This window comes from Oryctolagus cuniculus, chromosome 10 (assembly GCF_964237555.1).
Source record: "Oryctolagus cuniculus chromosome 10, mOryCun1.1, whole genome shotgun sequence".
Lineage (NCBI taxonomy): Eukaryota > Metazoa > Chordata > Mammalia > Lagomorpha > Leporidae > Oryctolagus > Oryctolagus cuniculus.
In genome coordinates, this window is record NC_091441.1 from 29,174,780 (window position 1) to 29,190,494 (window position 15,715).

The window sequence follows — 15,715 nt, forward strand, 5'->3', positions numbered from 1 at the left end:
ATAAATAACTCATGGTATGTTCATATATTAGAAAATTAATTATACAGCAGTGAGAATGAACAAAAATAATATAGAACGACATAAATAGATCTCAAAAACATAATGTGGGGCAAAAAAATCCAGACTCAGATGTTTGACCTAGTGGTTATGACTCCCAAGTCCCATGCTGAAGGAGGGAAGGAGGGAGCGAGAACACACCAGATAAAGACGAGGAGCTCACGGCCAAGTCTATGAGGGTGATTCACACTGAAGGCAGCCCAAGTAGACGGGGGCACCGTCTCCCTCCGGGGTTGGACGCCGGTCACTACGTCTCAGTGGGCAGGGAGTGGAGGAGGCCCCAGAAAGAGCCACTGCCAGTGCCTGTGTAGGCCATCGAGGGCCCTGCAGAGAAAGCCAGCACAGCACCTGCGCCTGCATGGGGGCACAGCCCTCAGGCTGAAGAGGCGGAGTCCCTGGCAGGGGACCCGTCTGTCTCTGGACTTCTAGATTCTTCTATCTTCCACAGCTTCCAGGGAAGGCAGCTTTAATCTGCATTTAGGTAGCAGTTAGGGGTGAGAACGGCTGGCTGATCTGAAACGGCAGGCACAATTAGATTTTATCCCCATTATCACCCTCTCCCCAAACCTCGGATTTCCTCTGAACTCTCTGCAAGTGCAGTTGAATCTCTGTGGGTTTCTTTCTCTAAGAATTCTCTTCTCATTAGGGTCTAGCTGGAGACTCTCAATTTTCAGTGTCAAGTCTCTCAACTAATGGCACACACGCCATGGCTTAGTCCCTGGAGATTGCAATTAGTGACAAATTCACCTTTTCTTCCCTGCAGAATCATGGAAAAGGGAGTGTCTCTTGTCTTAGTTGCTTTCCTGCGAAAGAGCCGACTTCATTACCTGGAAACAGTCTCTGGAGTGAACCTCACTTGGTGCGTTAACATCCGACAGGATTACGAGGAATCTCCCTTCGATAACATGGCCCAACACCAGGAATCGAAGAATACATTCTTTTTCCGTTCTTTCTTTTGAAACTTCGTTTTCCTCCACGCTTTTCTCTTTGCTGCACTCCACTCCTCTCCCACACGCCTCCTCGGTGGGACGACCACGCGGTTTGCAGCACGTAGGCTTGGGCGCCACAGCAGCTCTCGTTGACAGGCACATGGTTTTGAAGCTGTAGCCAAGACCCTGGCCTCCCACGTGACAGTCTCTTGCTCAGCGAAGATCAGACCCGGGGGGAGCTTCCCAGGGGAGATCTCTGGGGAGCAAAGGATGGACGCCTAGATTCTGGGTCGGGGACGGTCCCACTGGCGGATGGGCCGGAAGCAGGTCCTGCTTTTGCCTGTCCGTATTGATGCTCTCACCGAAGGCCACCTTCCTCTGCACCTGCACTGCAACGCCAGGCCGAGCTGTTGGCACCTCTGCTTAGAGGTGAGAGCTGACTGGGAGGGAAGCCCCAGGGCCCAGCAGGGCTCTGACGAGGGAGCCACAGCAGTCAAACAGTAACAGCACTTCCTGTGTTCAGGCTCCACACTCCACGCGCGGACTTTGTGAAATCCCAACTCCGTACGACACATTCCCGCACTGGTGTCAATTACCTGAATACATTTAAATGCTGAAGCTCGGAGACATCCTGGCCACTCCTGGTACACCTGTCCCAGACCTCTCCTACCTCTCCATCCCTGTCAGCTCAGAGTGCTGTGCGGGCCACCGCCATCCTCTGCCACCCTGGCCAGAAACCTCTTCCAGCGAGCCTCTCTACTCCCGGACTTGCTCTGCCCTGTGGGCCCTCCTGGGACAGAGCTCACCTCTACGCTGGCGCAGTGGTTTCGGCTCATTACTTCTCCCACTGGCCCACCTGCTGCCTCTGTTTCCCCGCCAAGACAACCCTCAGTGCTGCACCACGGAGCTGGGACCCATCTCTGCACAGCCCAGGGGCATCCAGAACAGAACCAGGCAAGAACATGACACGGACAGCAACCCTGAAGCCATGCAGCCCGGCAGCCTTAGAGGACGAGGCAGGCAGAGGTGACAGCATCTGGCAAGGACGAGGAGCCTCAAGTCTCTGAGCTGGACATGCAGGTGAGGCCACAGGCAAACCACTTGGCCTCTGGGTGAGTATGCCAGCAATGGAAGCACCCTGGCAGGTGGGAAGGGAAGCCTCAGCAGAAGTTCACCTACATGGGCACAGTTCACGGTCACAGGTGGTGGCCACCTGCTGTCACCGATTTGACACAATCACTGCAGTGTAGACCAATAGCCTGCAGCTTGGATGTTTCCTCAGGGTGACTGCGAGCAGGGCAAGGCAGCCGCTGCCTGCAAACTTTCACCACCTGGGCCGCTGAAACAGCCTGGCGTCTGGGACAGAAATCCATCTCCTTCAAGTCTTAGTCCAGAGCAGCAAAAGCAGCAGGCTGGGGTGGTGGCCCAGGCAGTGGCCAGGAGCCAGGCCATATTGGGGAGTTACTGCTCATCTCACAGCCAAAAAGGCCAACCAGGGCCCTCAGGGCTTCCCACGCCCATTCCTAGAGCCAGCAGCCTGAGCTGAGAGCAACAGACACTAGGTCTCCAACCCTGCTGCGTGGCTCAGAACCATGCAAACCCACAGCTCCATCAAAGTGCCTGGACATCCGAGTCTCAAACCCTGCACACACACACCCCCCCCCACACACACACACGTTCGGTACTTCAACAGTTTGTGGAACAAATGGCATGGGCATTTGGTGTAGTGGTTGAGATGCCACTTGGAACACTGACCTTCCACATTGGAGAGTCTTTTTGTTTTGTTTTGTTTTGTTTTTAATAGGCAGAGTTAGACAGTGAGAGAGAGAGAGACAGAGAGAAAGGTCTTCCTTTTTCCGTTGGTTCACCCCCCAAATGGCTGCTACGGCCGGCGTGCTGCGCCAATCCGAAACCAGGAGCCAGGTGCTTCCTCCTGGTCTCCCAAGCAGGTGCAGGGCTCAAGCACTTGGGTCATCCTCTACTGCCCTCCCAGGCCACAACAGAGAGCTGGACTGGAAGAGGAGCAACAGTGATAGAATCCGGCGCCCCAACCGGGACTAGAACCCGGGGTGCCGGTGCCGCAGACAGAGGATTAGCCTAGTGAGCCGCGATGCCAGCCAAGAGTCTGTTTTGACCCCTGTCTGATTCCAGCTTCCTGCTAATGCTCCTCATGGGAGGCAGCAGGTGATGGCTCAGGTGTGAGGTCCCTGCCAGCAGGTGGGAGGCAGATGGAGTTTCCAGCTCCTGAGTTAGGCCTGGCCCTGCCCTGTCCTGGCTGTTGTGGGCATTTGGGGAGTGAAGCAGTGGATAGGAGCTCTCTTCTTCTCTCTCTCTGCCTTTCAAGTAAATAGAAGTTTGTGGAAAATGCAATTTTTGCATAAACTTTCTTTTAATTAAATCCATGCATAGCTTTCTTGTAATATGCAGTTTTATGGTGCGCCAGCTGTAGCGGCCATTTGGGGGGTGAACCAATAGAAGGAAGACCTTTCTCTCTGTTTTTCTCTCTCACTGTCTAACTCTGCCTGTCAAAAAAAAATGCAGTTTTTGCACCAAAAGAAACTTACTTTCAATTTAATTTTCCATGAGCTTTATGAAAGGCACTTATACACACCACATGCACATACATATTATATACACAATACTTGTATATACACCACACATGCATATATACATATTACACATTACACATACCTACAGGTGTGCATCATGTGCATGGACACACACCATACACACCATACACATACACACCACACACACTACACAATACATGTATATGCCACACATGTATATACACATTAAAGATACACAGACACATACCACACACATAAACACACAACACATACATATACACTCCATAGACATATAGGTTAAAGATACACATAGACACATACCACACAGGGACACCACAAACACATACATGCATGCATATATACATGTCATGCAATACATGTTTACACTACACTCATACACATACCACACTTCCATGCACACACACACATGTCACCTGTTCCCCCACACCCTCTTGATATGCAGGGAAGTTGGAGCAGCAAGGGGTGGGAAGAGACCTACAGACAGACCCCAGGACAGACCAAGGGCCACCTGAGGTCTGGAACTTCTCACCTCCCTCTCCATCACCCTCACCTTCTGCTCACAGTGAGGACCTCAGAGGTGACTGCAGGCTGAAGGCAGGGAGGCAGGTGGCCAGGGTTTGGCCCAGGTCCTAGGCACACCCTGCCTTTGCAAGTCCACCCTCCAGCCCCTGCTGTAGAAGCCTCAGTCTCACCACCTGTACATTGGTAGCACGAGGGGTGGTTGGTTACCATGACGAGCTTGGAGGCCACCCTGAGCTATAGGATGTACGGAGTTGTTTTCCCTCTAGGGCCATGGCGCGCTTTCTGAGCTCAGAGGATACAAACGAATATTCTTGTGGCATCCTTCATCCAGCTTTTCTTCATGTTAGTACGGAGCTCAGGACTTTCCCCTGCAGCTCTGCAGCTTCCTCAAAAGCCTGGCCCCTGCAGCCCACAGCTCCCAGCAAGCACCTGCACCTGCACACCGCGTGGGGGGCTGGTTCTGGCCCCCACTCTCCCTCACAGTTTCACTGTCTCTCAGACATTAGCGTGCATCAGAGTGGGGTTAGCTCCCAGGGGAGCTGACCATCTTCCCTATAAACCATGGGCAAAAATTCTTTTTCCTTCCTTGGGATATCACTCATCCACTTAAGTGCCTTGAGACAGTGCTGGGTACCGTGTGGATGTAAGAGGCCTGAAATTATGGTCCCTGCCATTGTGCAGGAGTCCCAGAAATAGAACAATTCAAGTTGGCGTGCAGTCAGGTGCCAAATGACAACACACCTGCCACCCAAGCTGCTAGCTTCAGGGGAGACAGCAGGCAGGGAAACCCTTCAAACAGGACTATGGCTTGGACTGAGAGCCAGGAAAACCAGATTCAAGGATCACAATCTGCTCCTTAGGGTCCCCAGCAATGCACTCTGGCTCCCCAGACCTGTGCTTCTCATGTGTTATGTATGCATTTTGGAAAAAACTTATTTATTTGAAAGGCAGAAGGAGTGAGGAGGGGAGAGGGAGAGGAAGAGGGAGGGATGGAAGGAGGAAGGAAGGAGAAGGGAGGGAGAGGGAGGGAGGGAGATGGATCAATTGATCTTCCATCTGCTATGCATTCCCCACAAGTCCACAAAAGCCATGGCTGGGTCAGGCTGAAGCCAGGAGCCCTGAACTCAGTCTAGGTCTCCCACGTGGACAACAGGGATCCAGTTACTTAAGCCATCACTTGCTGTCTCCCAGGGTGCACATTAGCAGGGAACTGAAATTGGAAGCAGAGCTGGGGCTCGAACCCAGGTACCCCGATATTAGATGCAGGAGTCTCAAGTGGCATCTTACTCTGTGCCAAATGCCCGCCCCTCTCAGAAGCATTTGACAGATCAGGGATTCCTGAACAGAGGGTGGAGGGAGGCCAGGCAGGATACAGGAGAGATACCATGGGAATTTCCACATTACATGAGATGTTCAGGGTTCAAAGGATCCCAAGGTCATCTCTCGGGCCAGATGTACTTCCTGCAGGCCAGATCTGAGATTCCTCTCAGGTCCGAACCAAAGCAGACTTGGAGGATGGCGTGGGTTTACTCCATCTGAAGGAACTACAGGGACAAGCACAGGGGAAACGGCTGGGCAGGGCAGGGTCCAGGAAGAAGCCAAGCTGTCTGAGCAACACCAGGTGTGTGTGGGCATGTGTGCACGTTCAGCACCAAGGACAGCATCCACACACTGGCAGGAAAGAGCATGATGGATTCCAGCATTTTAACCCCCTACACTAGATGGGCATCTGAGGCAGGGGAATGACTGAGCAGAGACCAGCAAAGACCAGGCTGAGATCAGAAGAGGGGAAGGCCCTGCCTTTCACTCCAGGACTTTGGTGTCTGCCTGTCATCCTATCTCTTCCCTTGTGCCTCCTCTCTTGAGGCCAGAGGGGGGGAGACAATGAAGCCAACAACCAAGTTTATTTCTCTTAAGCCAACCCTTCCGCCCACTCTCTCTCCACTAACCACGGTTGTGACTTGGATTTAAAATGAAATGGGTCCCACCAGAAGCCATTTCTGGCTGCTTGCCTGTCCAGCATTTGCTACAACAATGGCCATGTGCTACAACAATTAAGGCCACTCAATTGTTCCAGCTCGCCAATAGAGAAAGGCCAGCAGGTGGGGGAAATCCATACTCCCATCCCAGCATCCCTTTTCCCGAGGCTCCCTCACCAGGAAGCCTTCACAGCCCAGGGGGTTTGTCCCTTCCTGCCAGTACCAGCCTCAGAACCACAGGACAGTGGCACAGGAAAGGGCCTGGGGTTGGAGAGGGTCATCTGGTCCGGAGGTGACCTGGGAGGCCTGCAGAGATATATCAGAGCCATAGCGTGGCTGGGCATGGCAGAAAGCAAACGGGGCTCCTGTTCTTGCCTCCCCAAGCATTTCTACCCCTACTGCTTCCTGGCTTCTGCAAGGAATTTCCATGGAAGATTCTGAAGAAACAAAAGGTTCTATGCTTTCTGAAAATCAAGCTAATTTCAGATGACTGTAGATTCACAGGTACCTGCCTCCAGCTCCTGATTCCAGCTTCCTGCTAATGCAGACCCTGGGAGGCAGCTGTGACGACTCACGCAGTTGGGATCCTACCACCCACATGGGAGAGCTGGACTGAGGCCCTGGCTGCCGACTTCATTCTGATCCAGCCCTAGTGGCCACTACGGGTAGATAGGCAGTGAACCAGCAGGGGGGAGCTCCGTCTGTCTGCCTGCCTCTGAAATTAATAAATAGAGAGCGAGAGAGGGAAGGAGAGAGAGAGGGAGAAAGAGAGGGAAAGAGAGGGAGAGAGAGGGAGGGAGGGAGAGAGACCCCGCTTACAGTCACCCAGCTTGCCTTGATGGAAGAACCTGTAAGAGTTCTATGCCACATGCAGGATACGGACACTGACAGAGTCAGGGCCCAGATCGCATCCATCACCACAGGTCTCCTCGTGTTGCTCTTTTATAGCCACGCCCAGTCCCTTCCCGCCCCACCTCTTCCCTGACAACCACTAGCCTCTCCCCACATCTATAATTTTGTCCTTTCAAGAATGCCATATAGAGGCTGGTGCTGTGGTGCAGTGGGTTAAAGCCCTGGCCTGAAGCGCCGGCATCCCATATGGGTGCTGGTTCTAGTCCCGGCTGCTCCTCTTCCGATCCAGCTCTCTGCTATGGCCTGGGAGGGCAGTAGAAGATGGCCCAAGTCCTTGGGCCCCTGCACCCATGTGGGAGACCCAGAAGAAGCTCCTGGGGCTCCTGGCTTCAGATCGGCGTAGCTCTGGCTCTCGCGGCCATCTGGGGAGTGAAACCAGCGGATGGAAGACCTCTCTCTCTGTCTCTACCTCTCTTCTGTAATTCTGTCTTTCAAATAAATAAAATAAATTTTTTTTTTTTTTAAAGAACGCGATATAAGGGAAGCATAGGCCAGGCAACCTTTGAAGGCTGGCTTTCTGTCACTCAGCCCGACTGTTTGGAGAGTCGCCGGGTGGCTGCCTTGCCCGCGGCTCCTTCCTTTCCGCTGCTGAGTACCGCGCTTTGTTGACGCCTTCACCTGCTGAAGAACACGTGGGCTGTTTCTGGTTTGTGGCTATTGCAAATAAAGCTGCTATAAACATTTGAGCACAGTTTCTGTGTGAACATAAGTTTTCGGTTCTCGGAGATAAACACCCAGGAGTGCAATGCTGGATCACATGGCCCACACAGGCTTGGGTTTGTATTTTTTTTTTTTTTAAGAAACTGCTAAACTGTCTTCCAGAATAGCTTTGCCATTTTCTATCCCCACTAGCGCTGTATGAGCCATCCAGTTTCTCTGCACTCACCAGCATCCGAATCAGCCTGTTTTTTTTTTTTTTAATTCACTATTCTGATGGAGCATTGTGATATCTCACTGTGGCTTTAGTGTGCATTTCTCTAATGGCTGATGATATTAGATGTATATTTTTAAAGACTTATTTATTTATTCAAAAGGCAGATCAGTGTGGAGATGGGGGAGGTATCTTCCATCCTCTGGTTCACTCCTCAAACGCCTGCAACCAGGGCTGGGTCAGGCTGAAGTCGGGAGCCGGGAACTCCATCCAAGTTTCCCACACTGCCAGCTGGGACCCAAGTGTCAGGGCCATCATCCACTGCCTGCCACGCACATTAGCAGGAAGCTGGCGTGGAAATGAGCTGCCAGGACTCGAACCAGCACTCAGTGTGGGATGCTGCTGTCCCACGCAGTGGCTTAACCTGCTGCCCCAAAAACCTGCCCCTGGACATTTTTGCATGCTCACTTGCCATCCGTGTATCCCCTTTGGGGAAAAATGTCTCCTGTCTCCTGCTCATTTTCTGATTGGACTGCTTCTCAGTGATGGATTTTGAGAGTTCTTTTTGATATCCTAGATACCTGTGCGTTGTCAGACGTGTGTTTTACAAGTACTTTCTCCCTCTCTGTAACTTGTCTCTCCATCCTCTTAGTGTGGTCTTTGCTAGAGCAGAAGTCTGATTTGGGTGAAATTTAATTTAGCATCTCAGTCTTCACATCTATTGACTGTCTTTTTCATTCAATTTGAAATCTTTCTGATTCTTGGCATGACAAATGCTTTCAACTGAAACCTGAACATTTTCCTATTATAAGACTGGATCTTATGGACTCTTCTGTCTTAACTGACCACTCCGGCAGGGGAAGGGGGCGGGCACAGCCTCAGGAACCTGCCAGGTGGCGGCAGAGAGCTGGTTCCCTGCTCAGCTGATGCTCGGGGGGCGCCTGCTGTTACCGCTGGGTGGGGGGTGGGAGTTCCAGGTTCCCACGTAGACCCCACCGAGCCACCCTTGGGGCTGGCAAAAGCCTGGGCAGTGGCAGTGGCAAAAGCCTCACTCGCTCCTGGGCCTCCTGGCACCACCCCAGTGTGGAGGAGAGGGGCACCACACTCACACCAAGTTGGAGTGCAAGCCCAGCTTCCTGCAGGGCCTCCAATGACACCATGGGGAGGGGGAGGGGCAGGGAGCCTTCACCAGCTGGCAGGGTGAGAGCCGCAGCCTGTTCGGTCTTCCGAGTCCACCCTGGTCAGGGGTTGGGTGCCCTACACTCAGGTGGGGCAGAACTGGCTGGGATGCGTGGGGGTGGGGCCATGTTTTCTCCCATGGCGTCGGCTGGAGAAGGACAGTCATTGTCTCAAAGCTTCCTGCCCTGCTAGGTTTCTGTAGGGGGCAGTGGGTTTTTATGGGGACTTTCATTTGCCTGTGTCTGTTGGCATTTCTGGGTCACTGACACCTTCAACATCAAGTCTGGGACATATGAGTACACTTCAAAAAGTTCATGGACAACTGGAATTAAAAGACAAGTTTATTTCATTGTAAAAAAAATCTTTCAGAAATCCACACTGAGTCTTTCCACGATGCGCATTTTCTGTGGACTTACTGAAGTCTCCTCCTAGTCCCTTCTGCAGCTTCTAGGGTCTCTGAGGGCAGAGACCAGGACACATAGCTCCTACTGTATACGGCAGCCACCCAAAAACTGGCTGAACAACTGAGTGGTTGCTGACTATTCTCTCTATAAAAGCCAGTCATCAATATTGCTTAGCAAGTGTCGTATCTGCTCTTCCGAGTTAGCTGCAGCTAGAAGGCACCCCAAGGGCAGGGGCAGATGGCGTTTTTGGAAAACAGAGACTCGTGCTGGGCCGCAGCAGAGGTTGTACTGCGTTCAGCTCTAGGAGGCAGACTGGGCTGAATTAGCACACACCCCCACCGCTCCCAGGAAGGGGACCCAGGGCCTCAGGACCACAGTGTCACAGCCCAGACTCAGCTCTGTGGCTCCTGTGCCCGGCGTCCTCTGTCTGACCTCCATGCCCGTCTCCCTCGGCGTCCCCACTCCCAGGTCCCTGCGCCACGCCTGGTCCACAGACTGCCCTCAGTGATGACTTGCTGATTGGATCCAAGGGTAAAAGAACAAATAAAGGAGTTCGCCATGAACTCCACACGCAGGAATGGAGACATTTAGTGAAAAGAAGACACACCACGATCCGCTGGCTATTTAGTAGTAGCCAGGGGCAAAGGAGTACCAAACCGAAGCCACCAGTTTCAGCCACCGGGACTGGGCGGCTTGGGACTGAGCCAAAGAAAGAACCTGCTGTCTACGTGTGGGAGGAAGACGCCCAGCAGCTCCGCAGCCACGTGGCGGGGGGTGGGGGGGGGTGGGGAAGGGCTGCAGAGCAGAGCAGAGGTGACCTTGAGAGGCTTGCCATCTGACAGCCCCTGATGCCTTCTGAGTTCCCGGGAGCACCGCTTAGCCCTGGGTTTGAGGCGGTGATGGAGATGGGGCAAGGCAGAGGGCACCCTGGGCCAGGGGTGGTGACTCCCACAGAGCACCGCAGAGTCCCGCCTCCCCTGTCCCAGGCCCTGAGTAGAACTGCGCCTCTTGGTGTGCAGTGGCTGGAAGAGGCCCTGAGACGAGCTCTGGGTGACAAGCTCCCAAGGGCAGTGACTGAAGCAGCCTCAAGGCTGCAGCCCTAACTCCCAGCGCAGGATCCTCAGGCCCTCCTCCCTAGGTCAGCTGCTCTGGCAAGCTGGGCCCGAGCCCAGCGGAGCGCGCTGCTGAAGGTGGCTGAGATACAGAGGAACCCAGCGGGACCCAGGCCGCCCCGACTGACGCACGGGGCTGGGCTGACTTATTCTCAACAGAAAGCCAGAGAAAAACACAAGATGTGCAGCGTCCACAGATGGGCAGCAGCTCCAACATTGCAGCCCGGCACGCGACCCCACCAGGGTCACTGCTCTCACCCCCACCACCCACAACAGCACTGGGCTCTCTCCTGTTGCCCTAACACCCCAAGGGTATGCTCAACTCCCAGCTGGGCTCACATCCCATCTTCACAGATCACCAGCACCCTGGAACACCCGCCGCCTCTCTGGGGGACTCCTCCCTGCTCCATGTGACGGCGTCTGCGCTGCCGTCAGCCAGTCACCCCGAAGGCTCCAGTCCATACGTGTCTGCTGGGCTTCTGCAGGCGCTCGACAAACGCAAATCGCATGGGGAGCGACACCATGCACACACGCATGACATCCCTCACAGGCCACGGAGATGCGTGGATGCAGGCACTGGGTGGACGTTTGGTCTAGGGCTGAAGATGTCTGCAACCTATTATCAGTGACTTTTTTTATGGCTATTATTATTACTATTATTATTTAGAGTGACTAAGTTTGGTTCCTGGTTCCAGTTCCTGATTCCAGCTTCCTCCCACTGCAGACCCTGGGAGGCAGCAGGGGACGGCTGAAGTAGCTGGGTCCCGGTCATACACACGGGGAACCTGCACTGAGTTCCCAGCTCCTGACTCCAGGCCCAGCCCGGCCTGGGCCATCCTGGACATTTAGACAGTAAACCAGAGGACGGGAGCATGTTTTCTCTCTCTATCTCTTCCTCCTCACCTCCCGCCCTGCCCTTCCTTCCCTCCCTCCCTCTGCCTCTAGAACTAATTAATTATTTAAAAAATCCAGGCATTTGGGGCCAGTGCTGTGGCTCAGAAGGTAAAGCTACCATCTGCAGTGCCGGCATCCCATATGGGCACCAGTTCGGGTCCTGGCTGCTCCACGTCCCACCCAGCTCCTTGCTAATGGCCTGGAAAAGCAGCAGAGGATGACCCAAGTGCTTAGGCCCCTGCACCCATGTGGGAGACCCAGAAGAAGCTCCTGGCTCCAGGCCCAGCCCTGGTCGTTGTGGCCATTTGGGGAGTAAACCAGTGGATGGAAGATCTCTCTCCTGTCTCTGTCTCTCCCTCTCTCACTGGAACTCCTTCAAATAAATAAATCTTTTTTTTTTTAATCCAGGCCCTTATACTAGGGTATCACATGTGCAAATGGCATTTTAAACTGGCACTGAATCACCCCTGTAATTACTGCAGGGCAGAAGGTGGCTGGGGCCAGAGGCAATCTCAGACTCCCCTCTGCCTTCCACGGCCAGCCTGGGTCAGGGTCAACGCCAGCAGCATCAGGGCGGTCTGCAGGGTGCCACAGGTCTCAGGGCATGGGGACGAAGGGAGAAATGAGGACCATCCAGACCTGGGCAGTTTTGCAGTGGTTTGGATCAAGCTGGGCACGACATGGAGACACAGAACGCAGACAGAGAGCCCGAGAGAGGCTCAGAGAGGCCTGTGTGGCCCAGCGCCTCCTTCTGCAGACACTCATGGAAGCAGGGTCAGGTCCTGGTCAACATCCGGGTCTCTGGGCCCCTGGGCCAAGCCTCTGTCCCACTCTCCTGATTTTTCATTTGCTAGGGGGGCATCAGGATGGGATGGGGACATACCCGACACTCATCACTCCAGGGAACACGCAATCATGGGCCACCCACCAAGACACCCAGCTGTCATTTCTGACATTCCTCCCGTGTGTCCCAGGCCTTCTGTGAAATTGCATGATAAGGAGGCATGCTCAGCAGGTTCCCAGCAATGATTTCATCACCTCACTGCAGGCCAACATGCCCTGCAGCCGGGAAGTCCTTCTCAAGGTCTACCCAGAGGCTCGCCTGCTGTCAAGACACTTTCCCGTCCTTTCCTTAGGACTTTGTGCAAGTGAAGAAGAGCTGCTGGCTCCTGGCCCCATCCGACCTTCCTTACGCCCTTGAGCCCTGCATCCCCTGCCAGCGCCTCGAGCGGTGTCCTACAGGCCCTGCTGTTGGACTGTCATCTGGGTACTCTCCTCTCAGCCACCCCACACACTTCCTCTACGACAAGGAAAAGCTGGAGCCATTCCGACATCTTAACCAAACAAGGGAGCGGAAGAGGCTCTGGAAAGAGGACACCGGGGGCCAAGATCCAGGGGAGCCCCACCCGCCGGCAGCTGGCCGGCCCCTCTGTACCAGGTGCAGCCCAGTTTCCACACTGGCCTCTCTGGGCCGGGGACTCAACCTACCCTCGCTGGCCCTCATTCTGGGTCTCTGAGTGGGGGCATGGAAGACCAGCATCCTTTGCAGCTTGAGATAACAGAATCGGGACAGAAGTCTGTGGTGGGGTCAGAAATGACCCCAGGGTCTGACCAATCCCCCAGCGATGCCTCCCCTGGGCCCCTGTTCAAGGGCCAGTCAGTGATACGCCACAGAGATTCCCGGGCAGACTGCAGGACCGGGCACCTTCCCGCACACCTCCACCTCGGGCACACGCGGCCAAGGTGGGGCTGTCAGAGGAGCCACCAGAGCTGCCAGCCACCCCCAGGTACAGGCAGGGCAGCTTCCTTGGCCAGCCACGCGGGACTTCCCCTGCGGCGTGGTCATGCAGGGATGCGGACCCGCTTTGACCCCCTCCCCCAGAGGGCATCAGGAGACGGCTGCCTCATGACCATCGGAGACAAGGCCCATCAGGGGCCATGTGGACAAAGACACCCCTCTAGAGAGGGCAGAGCAGGGAGAAGGCAGGCACGTCCCCACACCGCAGAGCCGCCCTGCCAGCCCTGACCACGCACCCTCAGCTGGATGCTGCCCCTGCTGCCCTGGGCACTGCTTTCACCTGAACCTCATCCCCCTTACTAAGCGGCAAGGCCCTTGAAAGCGGGGCTGTGGCTCCAGGCCCTCCCAGGGCCGAGCACTGGGGCTGGTGGATGACTCGCCGGAAGTCCTGCTTGTCGGAGCTGTGCACGCTTCGGCCTCAGGAGGTTCCCCTGAGGTCACACAGCACAGCCACGCTCAGGCAATCCAGCCCCCCAACGCGGCCTTCCCCACACTCTCCCAACGTGAACACCCCAGGGCGTGCACCAGACCAACAAGACACTGCGTACACAAGGCTGCACAGGCGGCGGCCCTCCGTGACCTGGCCCCCTTCCACCTTCTCCCTCTGCGTGGTCACATGGATGCCACAGGTCAGGGTCTGGTGGGAATGTCAGGGACACCATGGCCTGCAGGAAGCCCTGCCCAAGGAGCCCTGGTCTCTGGGCAGGTCAGGGACATGGGCGGGTTTATATGCAGAGACCCGCGCCTCCACCTGCCTAAGGTCATCCTCTAAAGTGAATCTACAATGTGCCAATGCCATCTGCCAAGAAAGGACCTACTAGGAGCATTGTACAATTCCATCGTTCATGTCCATGTCGCTTGCTGAACTCTGCTTGCCATAAGCCAGCTGTTGAGCTGATTCCTGAAGGCGGGATTGGGGTGAGCTGGTCCCTGCTGTGCCAGGGCACCTGGGGCAGGGAAGGGCCCATTCCACAAGCCCCAGCCCCACACCACTGGCCTACATCTCCTGGCCAACTCCCACTCCCTCCTCTGCTGGGTGAAACAGGCTGAGAAAGGCCTTCCCAGGGTGCAGGAAATAGATGACGGGGAGGAGGGAGGAGGAGACCTTTTCTCCATCCCTAGGGACCCTGTCGGGGATGTTGGGACCAGGGGGAAAGGACAGGGAGAGGAATCCAGAAAAGGTGATAAAACGGAGAGGGAAAAAAGGACCCTACCCTGGAAGATTCCAGAATCCCTGCTGACCAACCCCCTGCTGACCAAATGATAGAGAGCTGATTTTTTTTCATCTCCTCAACCAGCCCTGTGTGTCCCCCATCCAAGTGCTCTAACCCTGCCTCCAAACCTTCACTCTGGGGCTGTGGCCCCCACACCCAAGTCCACATTTGCTGCTGAAGAGCTAAGGGGATCTTCACACAGAAAACCCCAGGGTGACTGGCAGGGCCTTGGGCCAAGGGAGAGCACATGCTGCAGGCAGGAAACAGTGCTGCAGGGGGAGATAAGAGCCCCGGGCCAAGTCCCATCTGGGTCATAGCTTGACCCTCCATGGGCCTCTGCTGCTCCATCTGCAAGCAGCACGGGGCTGGGGGTGAGTGGTCAGACGGCCCCTCAGACAACACGGAGCCTCCTCCTGGTTTCCATACAAGGAAGCTGAGCCCCAAGGAGGGAGGACATGCCACCACATGTGTCCCAGAGTGCACAGTCCTGAACAGTGCGCAGCTGCCTCCACACCAGAGGGGCAACGCCCAGCGGCCTCAGAAAGATCCAGAACTGAGGTCCCTGAGCAGCCTCCATCAGGACACCATCATCAGCGCCAGAGACAAACTGGACCAAGCAAGCATCCCAGGGGAGCCCTTGGGACAACATGGGCAAGCAGCAGGTGCAGGCCGGGCCCAGGACAGTGGATTGGCCCATGGAGATGAACAGGCTTCTAATAGCAGCCCCCCAGGCCCCCAGGAGCTGTGTCCCAGGCCTTCAGCAGACCTGGAGTAGACGTGGTCTCCGAAGAGCCCCCAGCACTGTTTGTGGGCCCCATCAGCGTCATGCATGAGCCCCCGGTTCCGTGATCTGAGCGCTGTGTAATATTCCACAGCACAAAACCTTCTCCGGCCTCTCGCGGTGGATACCGGGCTCTTTGCAGAGGTTTGTTCTACACAATGCTGCTACTAGAAGGAGGCCTTAGGAACCACTGTGTGGACAGGGGACAGGGAGGGCTTCCTAGCGAGGCAGATGCACCCCTCTCTCCACATCCCCCTGCCCACGAGCCCAGACACACAAGACACGACGAGCCCAGACGGAGCATGCAGCTGGTTGCCTACCTGCTGCGGTGGGGCTCGTCCTCGGGAGAAGGAACAGCTGCCGTCCAGCTGTTCGCTGCAGTCCGCTGTCCACTGCAGGGCAGAGAGGAGCGTCAGTGAGGGCAGCACAGACAGGCTCGCGCTCACCCTGCCCGGCCCCACACCTGCTCCTG

At 55.3% G+C, this 15,715-nt stretch overlaps 1 protein-coding gene across 9 annotated transcripts in view; it reads right to left on the reverse strand.

Annotated features, from left to right (window-relative positions):
* Positions 1–15,715, reverse strand: part of CTIF (cap binding complex dependent translation initiation factor) — a 301,086-nt gene that overhangs the window by 180,732 nt on the left and 104,639 nt on the right. For 7 of the 9 annotated variants that reach the window (XM_017344167.3, XM_051851238.2, XM_051851239.2 and 4 more), the window contains one exon: positions 15,564–15,635. The exons of the other annotated variants lie outside the window; for them this stretch is intronic. In XM_017344167.3, the coding sequence (XP_017199656.2) occupies positions 15,564–15,635 (72 nt within the window). The remainder of the gene's footprint in view (positions 1–15,563; positions 15,636–15,715) is intronic. 9 annotated transcript variants of the gene reach the window in all.